This window comes from Acanthochromis polyacanthus, chromosome 9 (assembly GCF_021347895.1).
Source record: "Acanthochromis polyacanthus isolate Apoly-LR-REF ecotype Palm Island chromosome 9, KAUST_Apoly_ChrSc, whole genome shotgun sequence".
Classification (NCBI taxonomy): domain Eukaryota; kingdom Metazoa; phylum Chordata; class Actinopteri; family Pomacentridae; genus Acanthochromis; species Acanthochromis polyacanthus.
In genome coordinates, this window is record NC_067121.1 from 21,801,089 (window position 1) to 21,820,105 (window position 19,017).

General features: G+C 38.4%; 1 protein-coding gene across 1 annotated transcript; it reads left to right on the plus strand.

The window, feature by feature from the left end:
• Positions 1-11,280: 11,280 nt before the first annotated feature.
• On the plus strand, positions 11,281-11,830 carry zgc:92591 (uncharacterized protein LOC436997 homolog). Its single transcript, XM_022194450.2, has 2 exons — positions 11,281-11,489; positions 11,575-11,830. The coding sequence occupies exons 1-2, from the start codon at positions 11,376-11,378 to the stop codon at positions 11,809-11,811; spliced, it is 351 nt and encodes a 116-aa protein (XP_022050142.1). The 5' UTR covers positions 11,281-11,375; the 3' UTR covers positions 11,812-11,830.
• The last annotated feature ends 7,187 nt before the right edge of the window (positions 11,831-19,017 follow it).

The following is a 19,017-nucleotide window of genomic DNA, read 5'->3' on the forward strand; positions in this document are numbered from 1 at the left end:
ACAAAACTTCAACCAGCCACAGTGGAGCAAAGGAAATAACCCAGTCTATAGTCAGCTCTGCTTCAAAAGCCCTGCATCTGTGCAGTGTTTTAGTTAGCAGTGCTTTTCTGCAGGAGAGAGACGTTTCTCCACTGCTAAATACATAATGATAACAATAGCACAGTGGAGGGCTCCACTCCCCCCCCATTTCTTTACCCAAGAATACTCACACCAACCTCTGCTTTTACACAGAAACAACAAGCCAGAGATGTTCACCAATAAATTCCACTTTAATTTCCTAAATCTGACATGGACAGAAGACTGTAAGATGATATTTCAAAGTTTACGCCGTCAGCTAGCAACCTCAAAAAAATAAAAAAGATAAATACACACACAAATGTCTCTGATTTTAGTTAGTCAAAGACTGACCCTCATCAAATCCACTGAGCTTAACTGTCAGTTATGTTTCACTTGCAGCTCAGTGAACAGGACAGGAGTCAGTGGTTTGGCGTACAGCATCAGAATACGAGCCAAAATACAGTGCGACTTTCTCTTTTACTGAATCAAGGATCATTTTGAATCCAGAAGTGATTATAAATGGAATCATGGCACCAGAAAATAATCGAATAGCAAGATTGTCAAAGATTCCCACCCCTACTAACTCGAGCCATTTATATGAAAATAAAGCTTTAACCAGTGACAATAGTGCATATATGTTTCACATTTACTGCACAATGATTTCAAACCTAAATAAAAAGCAGAATCCGATGAACAACTAAATAATCTTAAGTGGAATAAACATACAAACATTTATTTACATCTTGATAAAAGATTGTCATTGTAACATAAATTTGCATTCTATTTCCATGTGCAGCGACAGAATGCAAATACTGTTTACACTGCATTTATTTCCATTCTCTTTACATTTTGGTAACATTTTCCTGTGTAAACAATAGCTAACTAAAACTCAAAATTCATACCAGCAGGTAGGCCTGTTGTCGCAGATTGCAGGGTGAGAGTGGTCGACTTTTCAACAGTAATTGGCTTTCAAGTGGATGGTAGAATGCACAGCGTAATGCAGTGAATATTAATAAGGAAGGGTAATATTTGAGGCACTGCACTCTCTTTAAAGGGGCCTTTGAATTTAACTTTTAACTATCAGCTAATGTTGTGAAAAATTTCCAGGCCCCAAACACCACAAGGCTATGGACTTGTGCCATAGCTGACAAAATATAACAACTGTGTCCCAAGAACTAGTCCAGATACGATTGAGAAAGCATGCTATTATAAATTCAACATTCAGTACAAGCTGTTTTTCCGTGATAAATAATGATTTAACACTGAAGTTGCAACAATATTCTCAGGCCAGAGAGCCCTAATGAATCTTTACACCGCTGGGGAGTTTGTTTGGATTTGCTGAATTTTCTACTTAAAGGAAGGTGTTCCAACCAAATACAGTACTAAATAAAAATTAAGATCTGTACTCTATTATTCCATATATATGAGTGTACTTGTATGTTTTCATTGGAAAAGATTTCTGTTTTTCTAAATCCCATGTGTTGTGTATGAATCCATAAAAGTTGAATCAGGTACGACGCAAATTAAAATGTTCAGTTTTCAGAAATGTGACTAAAAGCTCCTGCATGGAATGTTAACGGAAATCAGAAATCCTGATAGCAGGAGGAAAGACAAAGGCTTTTAGCAGTTTCACTGACTGAATCACAGTAATTGTTATAGTTTAGATAGGAAGATACGAAACGCATATTCACAAACAATGTGATTTATACCACTCCTGCTTTGCTTTGTGTCTGCTGTCAACAAAATGTGCTTCAAAAACACTCAACCAGGGTTTCCCAAACTTTTCTGCACCCGACCCCCAAAATAATAGTGTCAGAGACCCTGGCTGTCCCCAGAGGGTGCTGAAGCATACAAACATTGCCAGCAGCGGCACACACCTACTAACAGACCTATCCCAACACAACCGCAACAGCAGGACACAAGAACACAACAGCTCAACAACCATCATATTAATCAATAGTTACTAATAGCAGAATCCATCAAAGTAACTTCTATGTATAAATTGTAATGCTAAGAACATACAGCATGCAGGATTTTTTAAGAGGCTATTTCTAATTGTTTTTAAATTCCATTTGCTTCCTGGAGTCCATCTCACAGCCTCCACTTTGTGAACCAAACCACTGCTCTGAACAAAGGTTTACCCTAATTTGACAAGCGATTGTGAACACAGTGCAGCATTGATGTTGTCACTCTCACCATGTGACTCTAAGTGTTGAATATTAGATAATGTGCTATAATTACTACAGTTCAGCAGAAATTCCGATGAAAAGCAAAACCGCCCTAATGTAATGCAGAGCTAAAAGGAGCAATTACAGTAAGTCATTCTTTGTGATGCCCAAGTTATGCAGATTTGGCAAGCACCTCAAAGAACAGATTACCCTGTTAGGAGCTGAACATGGCATTAAAGCGGTTGACATTTAAGAGCACATATATCAAGAAGTTAAAGAATGAGCAGAGAAGCAACACTGTACTGGACAGCGCAGTACAGGAATGACTATGCTATAACACAGGCTGAACAAGCGATTAGACTGGAAGTGTGATATTTTATTGCTATCCCAGCCTCTAAGCACTTTGTTTTCATATATATGTTCAGAAACTGGCACAAGCACATTTGTAGCACTATCTGAATTATTATACCTACAGAAAAAGTCAATGGTTGTAACTGAGTAAAAAAAATCTACGTAAACCTCAAGTCTACTGTCGTTTAGATGTGTATAGCTAATAATGGAAATAAGAAACAACTATTTTATTGCAGTCCTGGCTATTTTTCATCTACGCTATATTGTAGACATTTCTATTAGTGCCAGGACAAACTGAATGCCGTTTGTCCAAAAGGTTTTAAATTGCTCACTTAATAAGGGTAGAAATTAAAAAGCTCTACCATTTGCTTGAGTGCGGTTATCTCTACTGAAACACAAACTGGTATATTTGTATACAAGACTGTGAATTTGGCAGCTAGAGCAATCACTGCAGGTATCGGGCGAAGCTTTGTTCTATTAAGCTACTAACCCTGCAGAAAAAAATAAATGAAGCAAACACTTCATGGCCTTAAGCAATATGTTGATATGAAAGGCTGTGACAAACAACAGCCAACATTCTTCTTTTTCTGTTACGTTGTGAGGTAGCAGATGTGCACATACACTCAACTTTTTCCATCTTTTCTTCACAGATGAAACAATCGCACAGCAGAAATCTGCCAGACAACAGAGAAAAAGATGGCCTTAACAACCAATGGCCGCCATTAAATGTGTGCAGCAGCTGCTGCAAATGACCTTGCATAAATGCTGCCTGAGATAAGGGTCTATTCATATGTAACCTACCGCTCAATATGTGCTTGTGGAGAACAAAATTGACGTGGGAAGAAAAAGTCCAAGACCCTGGACCAGGCGATGTACTTTGAGGAGATCCGGCACTAATTAAACACTGAAATGGTAACAGCGATGTATCATTGCTTAATACAAATGTACCCATTTGAAACAGAGAAAGAAATAAAAACAGATTTAGATCTACAAGAATATCAGAGAGCTGGCAAAGTGATGTAGAAGCAAAACAAACAGTGTGGTTGGGTTTTCTCTGCTGTGCACTGAGGTATTCATATAGAGTGCCTTGTGAAAGTATTCAGCCCCCTTGAACTTTTCAACCACATTTCAGGCTTCAAACATAAAGATATAAAATTTTAATTTTTTATCAAGAATCAACAACAATTGGGACACAATCGTGAAGTGGAATGAAATTTATTGGAAATTTTATACTTTTTTAACAAATAAAAAACTGAAAAGTGGGGTGTGCAATATTATTCGGCCCCTTTACTTTCAGTGCAGCAAACTCACTCCAGAAGTTCAGTGAGGATCTCTGAATGATCCAATGTTGTCCTAAATGACTGATGATGATAAATAGAATCCACCTGTGTGTAATCAAGTCTCCGTATAAATGCACCTGCTCTGTGATAGTCTCAGGGTTCTGTTTAAAGTGCAGAGAGCATCATGAAGACCAAGAAACACACCAGGCAGGTCCGAGATACTGTTGTGGAGAAGTTTAAAGCCGGATTTGGATACAAAAAGATTTCCCAAGCTTTAAACATCTCAAGGAGCACTGTGCAAGCAATCATATTGAAATGGAAGGAGTATCAGACCACTGCAAATCTACCAAGACCCGGCCGTCCCTCTAAACTTTCACCTCCAACAAGGAGAAGACTGATCAGAGATGCAGCCAAGAGGCCCATGATCACTCTGGATGAACTGCAGAGATCTACAGCTGAGGTGGGAGAGTCTGTCCATAGGACAACAATCAGTCGTACACTGCACAAATCTGGCCTTTATGGAAGAGTGGCAAGAAGAAAGCCATTTTTCAAAGATATCCATAAAAAGTCTCGTTTGAAGTTTGCCACAAGCCACCTGGGAGACACACCAAACGTGGAAGAAGGTGCTCTGGTCAGATGAAACCAAAATCCAACTTTTTGGCCACAATGCAAAATGATATGTTTGGCGTAAAAGCAACACAGCTCATCACCCTGAACACACCATCCCCACTGTCAAACATGGTGGTGGCAGCCTCATGGTTTGGGCCTGCTTTTCTTCAGCAGGGACAGGGAAGATGGTTAAAATTGATGGGAAGATGAATGGAGCCAAATACAGGACCATTCTGGAAGAAAACCTGTTGGAGTCTGCAAAAGACCTGAGACTGGGACGGAGATTTATCTTCCAACAGGACAATGATCCAAAACATAAAGCCAAATCTACAATGGAATGGTTGACAAATAAACGTATCCAGGTGTTAGAATGGCCAAGTCAAAGTCCAGACCTGAATCCAATCGAGAATCTGTGGGCAGAGGTGAAGACTGCTGTTCACAAACGCTCTCCATCCAACCTCATTGAGCTCGAGCTGTTTTGCAAGGAAGAATGGGCAAGAATTTCAGTCTCTCGATGTGCAAAACTGATAGAGACATACTCCGAGCGACTTGCAGCTGTAACTGCAGCAAAAGGTGGCGCTACAAAGTATTAATGCAAGGGGGCCGAATAATATTGCACGCCCCACTTTTCAGGTTTATATTTGTTAAAAAAGTTTAAAATATCCAATAAATTTCATTCCACTTCACAATTGTGTCCCACTTGTTGTTGATTCTTGACAAAAAATTAAAATTTTATATCTTTATGTTTGAAGCCTGAAATGTGGCGAAAGGTTGAAAAGTTCAAGGGGGCCGAATACTTTCACAAGGCACCATACACACTACCATTCAAAAGTTTGGGGTTATTTCATGTTTTCCATGAAAACTCACACTTTTATTCATGTGCTAACATAATTTAACAAGGGTTTTATAATCATCAATTAGCCTTTCAACACCACTAGCTAACACAATGTAGCATTAGAACACAGGAGTGATGGTTGCTGGAAATGTTCCTCTGTACCCCTATGGAGATATTCCATTAAAAATCAGCCGTTTCCAGCTAGAACAGTCCTTTACCACATTAACAATGTCTAGATTGTATGTATGAATAATTTAATATTTATCTTCATTGAAAAAAATATTTTCTTGCAAAAATAAGGACATTTATTGTGACCTTGGTACACACACAAAAGACTCCTAAATGCCAAAGTGAATACTGAGTTTAACAAAGTAATGTCCATTAATTAAAAACATAATGTATAAAATAAGTCGCAGGCAGGATAATGATGTGACGATGCTTCTCAACAACAAGCCCTGGAAGTCTGCAAAAAAAATAAACAGAAATCTCATGCAGTTTGCAACAGAGCTGTAACTTAAAAGAAAGATTTGTTTTCCAGCGAGACATTAACCATCAATGTTCATCAAATACTCCACAAAAATGATTTAAAGAGAACAAGTTGAATGTGCTGGAGTGTTGGAAAGCAAACCTCAATCAAATAGAGACTTTGTGGCTAGATTTCAAAGGGGCTGTTCTCTCATGTACTTTGACAGAGCTTGACCCATTTTGCAAAGGAGAATGAAGTAAAATTCCAGTGTCCAGGAGTGCAAGGCCTTGACTGAGACCTATTCACACAGACTCAGTGCTTTAATTGCAGCTGAATGTGCATTAACTAAACACTGACTTGAAGTGGATAAACACTTATGCATCCACTTACATTTTAAATTTTTAATTAATTGACAAAACTTTGTAGAAATCTGTCTTCACTTTGACATCAGTGAGTTTTGCTGTTCATTCTTGTCATCAAAAAACTAATTAAATTGACCCTGATTCAACATTGAAATGCAATATAAGAGGAAAAGTTTCAACAAGGGTGTAATTGCTATAGACAGTATTGGTATGACAACTGAATGAATTAGTTTTTTAGTGAATAGGTTTGTTTGTTGTTAACAACATGACAGACATAATTCTAAATACCTGTAGCTTTCTGGATGTTTTTTAAAGTCAAATGTTATTGATAATTTCCAACTTTTCATCATTAAGCTGTTATTGTGAAGCTCCACTAGGTAGGTATTTTAGGTGTATATCTATCAACAATTTAAAGTTCTAACTTGCTAGAACCAGGCTTTCTACTCATCTATTACAAGAGTCTAAATTAATGGCAAGCTTTGGCGCGATGCAAAAGAAATAGCATAATCCAGTGCTTTACCATTCAGAGAGATGTGCAAATGTAGAATGTGTGTTCAGTTTCATCCAGTACTGCTGATCTCATCAATCAAACAGATAAAGAGCATTTCAGAATTGAAGGAGATTTGGGTTTCAACATTTTTCAAACATAAGCCTTCTCTTTTACAATTTTGTGCTACATTTTCACCAGTAATAGGTAATAAACTATCAAAGGCTTGCTTGGCTCAGCTTAATGGTAAGTTTAACGGTCAAAAAAACTTTTCCATGTTTTCTCCTGCTCTAATCACAGTAACAGTGTTGCTAATCCATGTTAAAGTTAGCTTTTCTCAGGAGTAGAAGCTAGATATTTAGTTAGCTGTTACTGCTGACCAAGAGGACAAACTTACTGATGTAAAAATAAATTTGTCTTATCCTGATAATATGAATAACAGGGTTGCATGAGGTAGAGTGAGACGTTCAATCCAGGCTTACAAAGTTATAAAAATATGAAAAATAGAAGAAAGGACATAGCTTTGCTCTACCCGTTCATTTGGAAAACTGTTTGATTATGTTATATGTGATTCACTGTTTTCTTCTTCTTCTACCAACTAAAAAGGTTATGCTAACAGGGTTTTTGTGGGACACATGTTCCATGTATGATAATTATTTAAAATATTATGTTGATTTAAAAAAATGTTCCCACAATTACAAGAGACATCCATGAAAAAATAATGCCTAAAAAGGAGATTCAAATTTTATTTTAACTGTTTAATTTGAGATTCAATTTGGTCATCGGGGGTAGGACAAGAGAAAAAATTCATATTTCTTAAATATTTTCAAACATTCTTTTCTCCTAGTTTTTTTTTTTAAATTTGGTCTCAGGACAAGTAAATTTACACAACAACTGCATGTTTTAGTATTTTGTACATCATTTTATTTAATGATTTGCGGTGATGTTTTGAAATTTGATGTTTGGGATGTAAAATATCCTCCAATTCTGAAATGATTCGTAAAATACTGATGAAACAGGAGCCAGGACTTCTTATACATACAAACCGATCAGATAAAATGGACAAATTCTTCAACTATAATAGTTCCATGTTGTCAGTGCTAAGAAATATATACTCCAATCAAAACCTCAAATAAGACTGTGGAAAACAAGGAATGGGAAGTAACAGCTGTACAAATAAAAATACATGTGGTGCGAATCAGGAGATGCTGACATATTTTAATCACACCTGCTTCTACTTGGGAACATGATTTTTTTTTTTAATGACTACAAAAAAAAAAAAAAAAAAAAAAAATCACATGCTGAGGACCAATTTAGATGTTAAACTTTTCATCCCAAACAACAGAAATGCTTAAAAAAAATAATGACCTGGGGTAGAGCTATCTTATCCTAATTATCAGCATGAATATCTAACAGGTATCAGCGTGTTCTATGAGCAGTCCAGGATCAAACACAAGCTTAGAGATGCAAATATGAAGGCGATAATAAACAAGCAGACCCATTACCACAATCAGTCAGAATGCTAGCACCAGCTGTGACGGAAATACATTCTGCATACAGGATCAAGGGAGCAGATAAAAAACTTCCTGAAAGCTCAGCTCCATTACTAGCTACCACCACTGTGCACTTACTGATGCAAAGCTAAGCATAAGTAGAGTGTTTGAATTTATAGGACAAAATATTTATTACAGTTTGCCAAGAGAGTCAACAATCAATCAATAACACAAAGTTGAAATACTGCTCGTCCCTGATAATTAGAGCCAAATAGGATCGCACTTAAAAACAGACTAGCTTTGGCACACAAAATAAATATGGTTTGAATTAAATAGTAGCAATTTCACACAGTGTTCCTCTACATTAAAAAAAATCAACACTAGACCTTCCATCCGTCCATTCGCTACACCCCATTATGGCTTAAGTGGTTGGCTGTGGTGGATCCCAGTTGAAAGATGGGGGGATAGATAGAAACAGACTCCTCCACCAATGAGTCACCTATCAACCTAACACGAGAAGGAACATGGGAAGTCCTTCACCACTCCACACCTAGAGAGACCCCTGAGAGTCAGCAGGTTTGAACCAGTCTTATAGTGGTCTTAAAGATCCCCTACAGTGACAATAAAGTGTTTTACCTTGTTTATATGTCCAGATGGTGGCTTTTAAATGCTAGAAGACACGTCATGAGTGAAATGAGCAGTGAACACTACGGTTGAAATCCTTGAAACCACAGTGCACCAACAACAGTCTCAAAAACATGGATTCAGACTTGCTCCAATATTACAACTTGTCATTGTGTAGCAGAGAGTAGCTGTACAGTGTTTGAGCAGAGTGACAGCTGAGCTGGTGTGTTTGAGCTGCTGCAAATTTGGGAGGGGTGATTGGAGAAAGAGGCAAGACATTCAAAAATCCACACATTTGAGAAAAGGCTACGGTGTGGAGTTACATTTAAGCCATTTTAAGGCAACGAGGGACTATTTTTAATGGGGAAAAACACGTAAATATGCAACTGTAATACAGAGAAATGAGCTTTAAGGGTTAAATCCATGAGCAGAGAGGGACTAAACACTGCACCACTCTGCTGCTCGCACCAAACACTATCGGACAAAATGAACCTGGGGCTTTTGGGGCTGGGGTGAACACTTTAATCCAGCTTTGCTCATAATACCACAAATTTTTAATAAGTACAGCCTCAGTGTACATTAATCTACTTCAAAGCAATACATGTGAATCAGCAGTGTCATACCTAAACACTGGATGCAACTACTACAAATTCAGCTCTAAGGTGTTCTCTGATAAATGCTGTGATAATTAAGTATACTGATAGGTCTACTACAATTTACAACCTATAAGAGCTACAATCAAGATTAATGTGTATTAGAATGGACTCTATAGAGGGTGTACAGTTCTACTTTTGGGTTTATATGGAGCTTTTAAACCTAATGCAAGTGTGCCACCCAGTGGACACCATTATTACATACAATTGTTTAACCTCCTGAAGTCAGAGTAGCATGTGCCAGCAGCAGAGGTTGTATTCTCAGGACTACAGTTGTAGAACTGCATTTTAGGACCTTTGTCTTTCAATAACTCTTTTTTTTGGCCCAGATAACTTAGTGATTGGGTCTGTCTCTCTGTCAGCTTCATGAGGTAGTCACCTGAAATGGTTTTCACTTCACAGATGCGCCTTGTTAAGGTTAATTTGTGGAGTTTCTTACTTTCTTCATGGGTTTGGGACCATCAGTTGTGTTGTGCAGAAACCAATTTGGTAAACAGTTGACAGCCCTATTTGAAAACTGTTAGAATCCATATTAATCTTTAAAACCACATCTCATTAGTTGAAAATATTACTGTGGTGGAAGAGACCTTAAAAACTATGAATATTTGGACAGAAAGTAGTAATTTGGGTGAAATAAACCTATAAAACTGTAACTCATTTGTTAGAAAATACTACTTTGGTGGAACAAATCTTTAAACTATAAATATATGGGCAGAAAGTGATATTTTGGGTGAAATTAATCTGTAAAACTATAACGCATTTGTTAGAATATCTGATTTCTATGGAATAAACCTTTAGAGCGCTCAATATTTGGGCAGAAAGTAGTATTTTGTGTGGAATAAACATTTAAAACAATAATGCATTAGTAGAAAGTACTATTTTGGTGAGATAAACCTTTGACACATAAATATTCAGACAAAGTAGTAGCTTGGTTGGAACAAACCCTTGAAACTATTAGTATATGGACATCAAGTGGTATTTTGGGTGGAATTAGCATACCAGAACTCTGTATTTTTGTCAAATAAGTGTATAGACTGCTACATATTTGAACAGAGAGTAGTATTATGGGTGCACTAACACTTTAAAACCATAACTATTAGTGAGAAAGTACTGTTTTGGTAGAACAAACCCTTGACTCGCCAAATATTCAAACAAAAAGTAGTAGTTTGGGTGGAAGTAACCTTTAAAACTGCACATATCTGGACAGAAATTTGAAATTTAGGTAGAACAAACTTGTAAAATCATAAGTTATTAGTTAGAAAGCACTTTTTTAGGTGGAACCAAACTTTAAAACTATAAATATTTGGACAGAAGTTAGTATTTCAGGTCAAATAAACCACATCTCATTAGTTGAAAAGTATTATTTTGGTGGAACAGACTTTAAAAACTAAAAATATTTGGACAAAAAGTAGTAATTTGTGTGGAATAAACCTGTAAAACCATAACTCATTTGTTAGAAAGCACTACTTCGGTGCAATAAACCTACAAACGACAAATATTTGGACATAAATTAGCATTTATTTGGACATAAATTAGCATTTCAGGTCAAAGAAACCTTTAAAACTATAAATATATGGGCAGAAGGTGAGATTTTGGGTGAAATAAACCTGTAAAACCAGAACTCATTAGTTACAAAGTACTATTCCGAAGAGGGGAAAAAACTTTAACCATAAATATTTAGACGGAACAAACCTCTCAATGGGCCTGAAACTTCAGCTTTCTCTGAAGGACTCCTCCTCCGCAGAGGCATAAAATTGGGAATTCAAACTCCAATACAAACACATTAGACTACTGGGCTGAGTAAAAACCTGTAAGTGAAGCTTCTTGGCAGTAGTTACGAATTTTATCTGAATGCGCAGCGTCAGTCAGTCTTCTCCAACAACAAAGCAGCTGAATTAAATGAGTGTCTAATTACGGCGCTACATAAAGTGGTGTCCAGCAGCCCCAGAGCTGGGTAAATCACTCCTGAAATACTCGATACGGGTCAAACATGACTAACGACATATCCAAAAAGAAGGGAAAGGGTTCAAGCGAGAAGAAGGCGAAAAGAAAAGCCAAGAGACGAGAGACTTACGCCATGTACATCTACAAAGTTCTGAAACAGGTGAGTGACGGGAGCGCGCGCGGCTGACGTGTAATTGCTTGGCTGTCTCCGGGTGATCCAGCAGCCATGTCCGTGTTTCCTTCAGGTTCATCCGGACACGGGTATCTCCAGCAGAGCCATGAGCATCATGAACTCCTTCGTGAACGACCTGTTCGAGCGCATCGCCACAGAGGCGTCCCGGCTGGCTCAGTACAACAAGCGCTCCACCATCACCAGCAGGGAGGTGCAGACGGCGGTGAGGCTGCTGCTGCCCGGGGAGCTGGCCAAGCACGCCGTGTCCGAGGGCACCAAGGCGGTCACCAAGTACACCAGCTCCAAGTGACACACCCGCATGTGTTGTGACAAGCTTACAAAACTTGTCGGCTGGTGGTTTTTGCAAGCTGGTCGTTTCAATAAATGCACATAAAGCTGATTGGACTTGTTTTTTTTTATTTTATTTTAATTTTTTTGCCCCATTCCGACTATTAATGTCACTGCCAACCACCAGATGGGGTAATTGCGCATCTGTCATGTTGCAGGCTTATTGAAGAATATTGCCAGTGCACTGAATGTCTCATAAATACAGGGGGACTTCACGCATTCCAGTTTTAAATGTTCGAATACTCTTAAAAAAGTAATTAAAGGGATCAGTTCCTACCATTTAATGACATGCATTGATGCAAGATAAGTTCTTTACTGGTTTGGATAATTATTTTGAGGGGTTGGGTTGATATAACATTGCATCAATGTAATATTGTGTGTAATTAAACTCCCATTTCTGCATTAGTTGATGTAACTCAAAATTAAAGTTGAGGTAATCTTGAATTTCCCTCGGAATTAATAAAGTACCTGTGTTTTGAAAGTTTTTTTTTTTTCTTCACTTCATCCTCACATATTTGAACCTACTTTGAGATTTTCAGAAGACCGACAATTAAAAAGGTGTTTGAAAAAGGAAACCTGAAGAAATTTTCCCTAACTGAGAAAGATTAATGCAAACAGTTTTTTTTTTTCTTGTTTTCAATTTTTTTTAGCCCAAACTTTTTGTGTGTATATTCAAAACATTAAAAAAAGTTGAACTGAAATAAATTGTACGATGTTACAATATGCATGGGGTCAGTATGTTGCTGCATTTACCTGTAATACCTGCATTTCCACTCAGCTGGCAGTTTATCCGACTAAACCAATACAGTCTGATATAAATTTCCTCAGTGAGGGATCAATAAAGTTTATCTTATCTGTGCTGCAATAAATTCTCCCTTCATGAAGATTATGCTCCATTTTTTTCTGCAATTATTTTTCAGGGGTATTGATTCAGCCATGTAGTCTGCAGTTTGTGGTTTTGTTGACCTGTACTGAATTATATTATCTGATAGCCTGTTATTTTGACCATCCCATTTATATCCTCAATTAGTGTAATGATGCACAGTTAAGCAGTACCACAGACTACAGCCTCCAAAATGACCATCCAGCTGGATCACCACTTGACTAAGACTGAATGATCAGTACATGCAGGAAAGGAGGATTTATCCCAGAATTATGTTGTACTGGTTTTAACTTGGTGCATATAATAAATAGCAAACTGAATGTATTTTCTCAGATGATGCTTGTGGACACTTGAACTGCATGTTTTGGATTGCAAAAGGAAATTATTAGATGTTTCTAATCAAGTCCCAACTCCAGGAAACTTCCTCTAAACTGTCTTCATAATCTCATAATTTTAACTGTGATTTTAAATCAGCTGTTTTTTTTATCCACAAGCTAACACTGTCAGCATACCATAGTGTGGTAGAAGATTAGCCTGCTATACCTCTACAGTAAATTCATAATTTATAGCCATCAAACTTTCTGTCTGATTGCAGGAAAAGTTGGATCTCATCAATTTTGTTTTGAATTCTCCTACCTCTTCCACAGGCGTACATCATCGCATTTTCTTATTAATCAAAAAGCAAAGGCAGCACCTGTGTCTCTTGATACCAATAAACGAGGATGCACTGGGAGCACAGCAGCAATCTCAGGTGGGAAATTAAACAGGTGGCAGCAGTGTTATAAAGGTTGAACCGGATAAAGGCTTAGTTGCTGCCAGTCAGGTTATCTATTTAGTTATTGCATTTTGTCTCTTAAACTTACCTATCTGCAGTGATTGGAGACCTCACAAAAGTAACAGGAAAGAGGTTGAGAGTCAGTACAACCACAATTAATGCAGGCACAGTTTCCCTAAGTGTGTTGACCGATCAGTGGTTAGCTAGCTAGCTTTAACTTGCCGTGTCGAAGTAGCCTTAGTCCACATATACACTGCCTATCCAAAAAAAAAAGTCTCCACTTGGAGCCGTTCATTGGATAATTACTGCATTTATGAATATGTTTCAACAGGCAACAACTTATTTAACCTTAGCTGATGCAGTGAGGAGCTTCTCATTTCTTAAACAATCATGTTGAAGACCTATCCTGTGGTCATGGAAAGGATGTTAATCTGTTTCAGAAGGGTCAAATTAATGACCTGCAGCAAGCAAAGAAAACAACTAAGGAGATGTGTGAAACTACTAAAATCATGTCAAGAGCCATCCAATGCATTATTAAAACCTGGAAGGATAGTGGTGAACCATCATCTTCGAGGAAGAAATGTGGTCGGAACAAACTCTTAGACGATCGTAGGAAATCAACAGATGAGTTCACGGCTATGTTTGCTAGTGAAAGTAAGAGCATTTCCACACACACAATGTGAAGGAAACTCAAGGGATTGTGACCAAACAGCTGGGTAGCCTCAAGAAAATCACTGATCAGTGAGGCTAATCTGTTAAAAAAAAAGAAAGAAAGAAAGAAAGAAAGAAAGAAAGAAAGAAAGAAAGAAAGAAAGAAAGAAAGAAAGAAAGAAAGGCTTCAATTTGCTAGGTAGCATAAAGATTGGACTCTGGAGCAATGGAGGAAGGTCATAAGGTCTAATGAGTCCAGATTTACCCTGTTCCAGCGAGATCAGAGTTAGAGGAGAAGTGGATGAAGTGATGCACTCATCATGGCTAGTGCTTACAAGCCTGTGGGGTTATGGGTTATGATCTGGGGTTGGTCAGGTTCAGCAACGTTATGTTCCCAAAGAATGATGTTAGCTGAATACCATCAATGGAATCTTTCCATCATTGGAGTTTTTTTCCCTGATGGCATGGGCATGTTCCAAGATGATGATGATGATGATTCCAGGATTTATGGGGCTCACATTGAGAATGAGCGGATCAGGGAGCATCAGACGTCATTTTCACACATAGATTGACCTCCATAGAGTCCAGACCTCAGCCCCACTGAGAATCTTTGGGATGTTCTGAAGAAGACTTTACACAGCAGTCTGACTCTCCTATCATCAATATAAGATCTTGATAGAAAATTAATGCAGCTCTGGACAGAAATAAATGCTTTGACACTGCAGAAACTTATCGAAACGATGCTACAGCAAATGGGTGTCGTTCTCAAAGCTAAAGGTGGTCCAATGGAATATTAGAGTGTGCGACTTTTTTTTGGAAGGGCAGTGCTTTTTCACACTTCCTATTGTCTCTGTCCAGCTGCAACAAAACAAAGAAACTGCCTTATGACAACTCAAGCAAACAAACCTGCATGGCTCAACACAGGAGACTCAGCAGTCCACCTGTTTCTGGAGAATAAGGGACAGCATTGTTCACGGTAGGGACTTAGAAGACAGATGGTTTGAGAGAGGAATGAAGCAGGTCATCCATTAAACTGGAACAGCCACCTGTTAACAGGGAAGGGACTCTACAACACAACTTATCAGGTACTTACACTGCAGCCTTGAGATCCATCCCCAGGCAGTTTCACAGTCATGTGATTTGGAGGTGAGAATAAATATCTAGTTCACACTACCAGTCAGTTACACCTGAGAAGTCTTCTAACATGCGACATACAACATTATCACGAACCAAAATAAAAGTTCACTCTCCTTCTCCTAAAGCACTGAGGATTACTGTGACCTGGATGACTGAGAATCTACACCGATAAATCGAACAAAACTAGTTTCCAAAGTTGCAGCTATCAAAATAAAGATGGCAACCAGAAGTGACATTCTCTCTTTTTTGGAAGTCCAGAAGCAAAATGTCAGCAGGATACATGGCCATATTAGCTATGTGAGGAGGACCTAAATCTATAAAATCATATTGATGGAGACAAATTAGCTCTGAATAAAACAGAGAAACGGGTTTTAAAAACATGAGCAGTGACATTTTGTGGCATCTAGACCCGTTTTCAAAACATTCAAGCATTTTAAAATATAATTATTTATCTCTCTCTGTAAGGACATTGATTGCATGCAACATACATGCTGTTTAGTATACTTTTCTTCTTTAAATGAAGCAGTTTTCTGCTTTTTAAAGTCATCCTTTTCACCTTGATGAGGTTCACAGAAGCCCTGGCAGGAGCCATTCTTCGGTTAGCTTAAAAAATGGACATATTTATAAACTCACAGAGAAAATAATGCAGCATTGTATCCCTGTTATGCATTTTAATCAGGTTTTTAAAAGACGACACCATCAGCTGAATAGTACTTGATTACGGGATAATGACACTAGCGTTTGCACCAGTTCAATCTGCATAAAATGGAGGAACTGATAAAGGTCTCTCTAATTAGGATGGTGTTTACATCAGGCTTTACATACACCTATTTGACTGCACTTACCAGCATCCTGCAAAGCCAGGCTCACTGTGATAATGCACTTGAGTGTGACTCCCACCGCTGACTGTTATTGTTGAGATACCCATTTCAAATGTTTCCCAGTATTCTTGGTAATGATATGAAATCTACAGATGTTATTATGAGGGTGATACAGTCTTTGATGGCAGTGACTTTGTTCATGATTATCGTGGCCATTTAGGCTTTGTATCTTGCACCCTTCCCCATATCCCCTTTCATGCCCGTGCCTAGTGGTAGTCATCGCTGTCTCCTTTAGGCAGACTGCTATGAACACATTATGGATGGGTGCATTAGTGAGTGATGCAGAGCCCGGGATGGCTTGCCTTGTTTTCATGTGAGAGTGCATCATTAGAAAATGTTCCACTTGGCAGGGAAGCGCGTATTAACTGCAACCGCAATGAAATGAGGTTGTGATAGATGGTTAAAGTTATACAGGACTATTAGGTTGAAATATGAACCTCTCAATTGTCATGATGAAACAGAGGGCTATTTGCGTGGTGATCAGTGCATTGAGAGACAATTGGAATCTGCAAACACCGATACAATACATTATAGGTTGTGGGCTCAGTGCTGAAAGAGTACAGAAAAAGTAATCATGCTTCCATTGAATAGTTTGGAGCTACTGTTCAATTCAAGGCTCTATAAATTCATTTAGGTTCTTCACCAACATCCCAAGCATTGTGATGAGATCTCAGGAAGATTTGCAAACAAGGCACCTTCTCTAAGCCCTGCAGTGAACTCTTATGAGCCATATGTATGTAAGCAATCCCCTGTTGATTGGTTATCAAAGGGGCTTTAATGGTATCAAATATTCAAAGCAGACTGTGTTTGCTGACCTTAATATGTCTGAATGGACAACAACACGACACAAAGGAAATTAGAATGAGCCTAGATGTAAATCAGTAGACAAATGTGGTGCATAAATCCAGCAACTAGCTTCTCTTTAGATAATGTCAGTAGCCAATTAGGCACGCTCATTTTCTCTTATCATGTTTCCATGGTGACCTAGCAGTTTTTCCACCACCACAGTGCAAACTTCTTTTCAGCTCCTAAGATGTGAGCTGAAATGAGTAAATTGCATTTTAATTGCTCTCACAGAGTTGCCCAAAACCCAAACATGATCTCGCTTCTCCTAATAGAAATCACATTAAATGACACATAAATCACTCAAATACGAGACACCTGATGGATAACTGAGTGCTCTGATGCCATGGTGATGCTCTCTCTAAACTTAGACTGTCTTTGGGTGCTCTGACTCTGTCTTAAACTAACAGCAGATCCAATTGCGAACCCATTAGCATTTAATATTACTGTAATTACTGTGTACATTTCATTATGTTCTCAGTATATTAAATGACTGCTCAGTGCAGAGGGAGGGCTATAGTTTAATCTCTTTCTGTATTACTGTGTGCCACAGTACTCAAAATAGCATTAAGAGCCACATAATCAGAGGGAACTAATTGCCTATGATTGCATAAATGAAGTGCTTCACTCTCATCAGGGCTGTTGCTGATGTCCAGCCTCTTAGTGCCTCGGGATAGGAAGGTGGTTGACCACAATGCAGAAAACCTCAGAGAGACAGCTACTGGTGGGTAATATGAGGAAACCAAAGATTTAATATGTCCACAGGGGGCTGTGAGGGCAGGGGGTGTTACTAGCTACTGCTGATGTTTTTTTGTTGTCATCAGAGTTGCCTCCGCTTCACAGAGGGGGAAAAAAATCCACGAAACATGAATGCCCACCATTTGAGAAATGAATTTATCGAAGTGGCTGTCTTTTTCCCCATTAGTAAGTGTTTAGTTCAGCGTTTTAAATAATTGCGTTACCAGGAATGATATTTAAAATACATTTGGGAGTCAATGAGGCGGGAAAGTGCCTACATGTTTTGCTGATGACACCCGGGCCATTTGGAAGACATCAAAGTAGAGAGGAGGTAGCCCAGATGCATATTATAAACTCATTATGTATATCATTTAAAAGGATGTACTCCAGCCGCAAAAACAATATTCCTAGTCTCTCTCTGGTAATGTGTGTTTTCAAAGTTGAAACTCTTACTCGCCTTCAGTTTAATGTGGCATCTATTACCAAACTGTAACATAAAATAAATGACCTTGATTTCCATACCAGAACAGTCGTTAAGGTATAGATGAGATGCAGCTATGCCTCTGTGTTTTCAAATGGGAAAGAAGGCAAAACCTCTTCACCAATATCCTGTTTTTTCTCCACCTGTGGTGCAAACCTTGTGCTCTACAAGGCTTGCCTGCATCTTGATGGACTCCAACACAGAGGCGGATAAACACACCTGAAAATGTGTGTGTTTTAACCCACTATGTATCAAATAGAGCACGTTTAATTGGGTGGCGATATCAAATAGCCTACTAAATACTCAAAGGTCATTCTGAGTCATCTTTGCCAGCCGTGAAAAGCCGTCCTCGGTGTCCACGGAGCCCAGAGATGTTTTGCCACTGGGTAGAATTTCTACCACTGGAAAAAGGGTTGTACATCAGTCAAAGGAGATGTTTGTCAGATGCCTAGCGAGTAGGCTTAAGAGGCTTAATTATGCGCCGTCCCTCTGCCATTAGAACACTACACGTGGGGCAGAGTGACACAGCGGTTGCCAGTCATTCAGCCTAATGTTCTAATGCAGGGAGCCATGTGGATACATAAAATCCATTAAAGCTCTTGAAAAACTATACTGAGCAGAAAAAGACATTTTGCAAGCTACTCAGTGCCTGGCAAATAGGGCATTCTTATTTGTTCTTTCTCTAAAGAAAATGTCAAGACTAACTTTGACCTTAAAAGTTGCTAAAATCCTGACATCAGCTGTTAGACTTATTCTTTGAGTTAAACAGTGAAACTCCC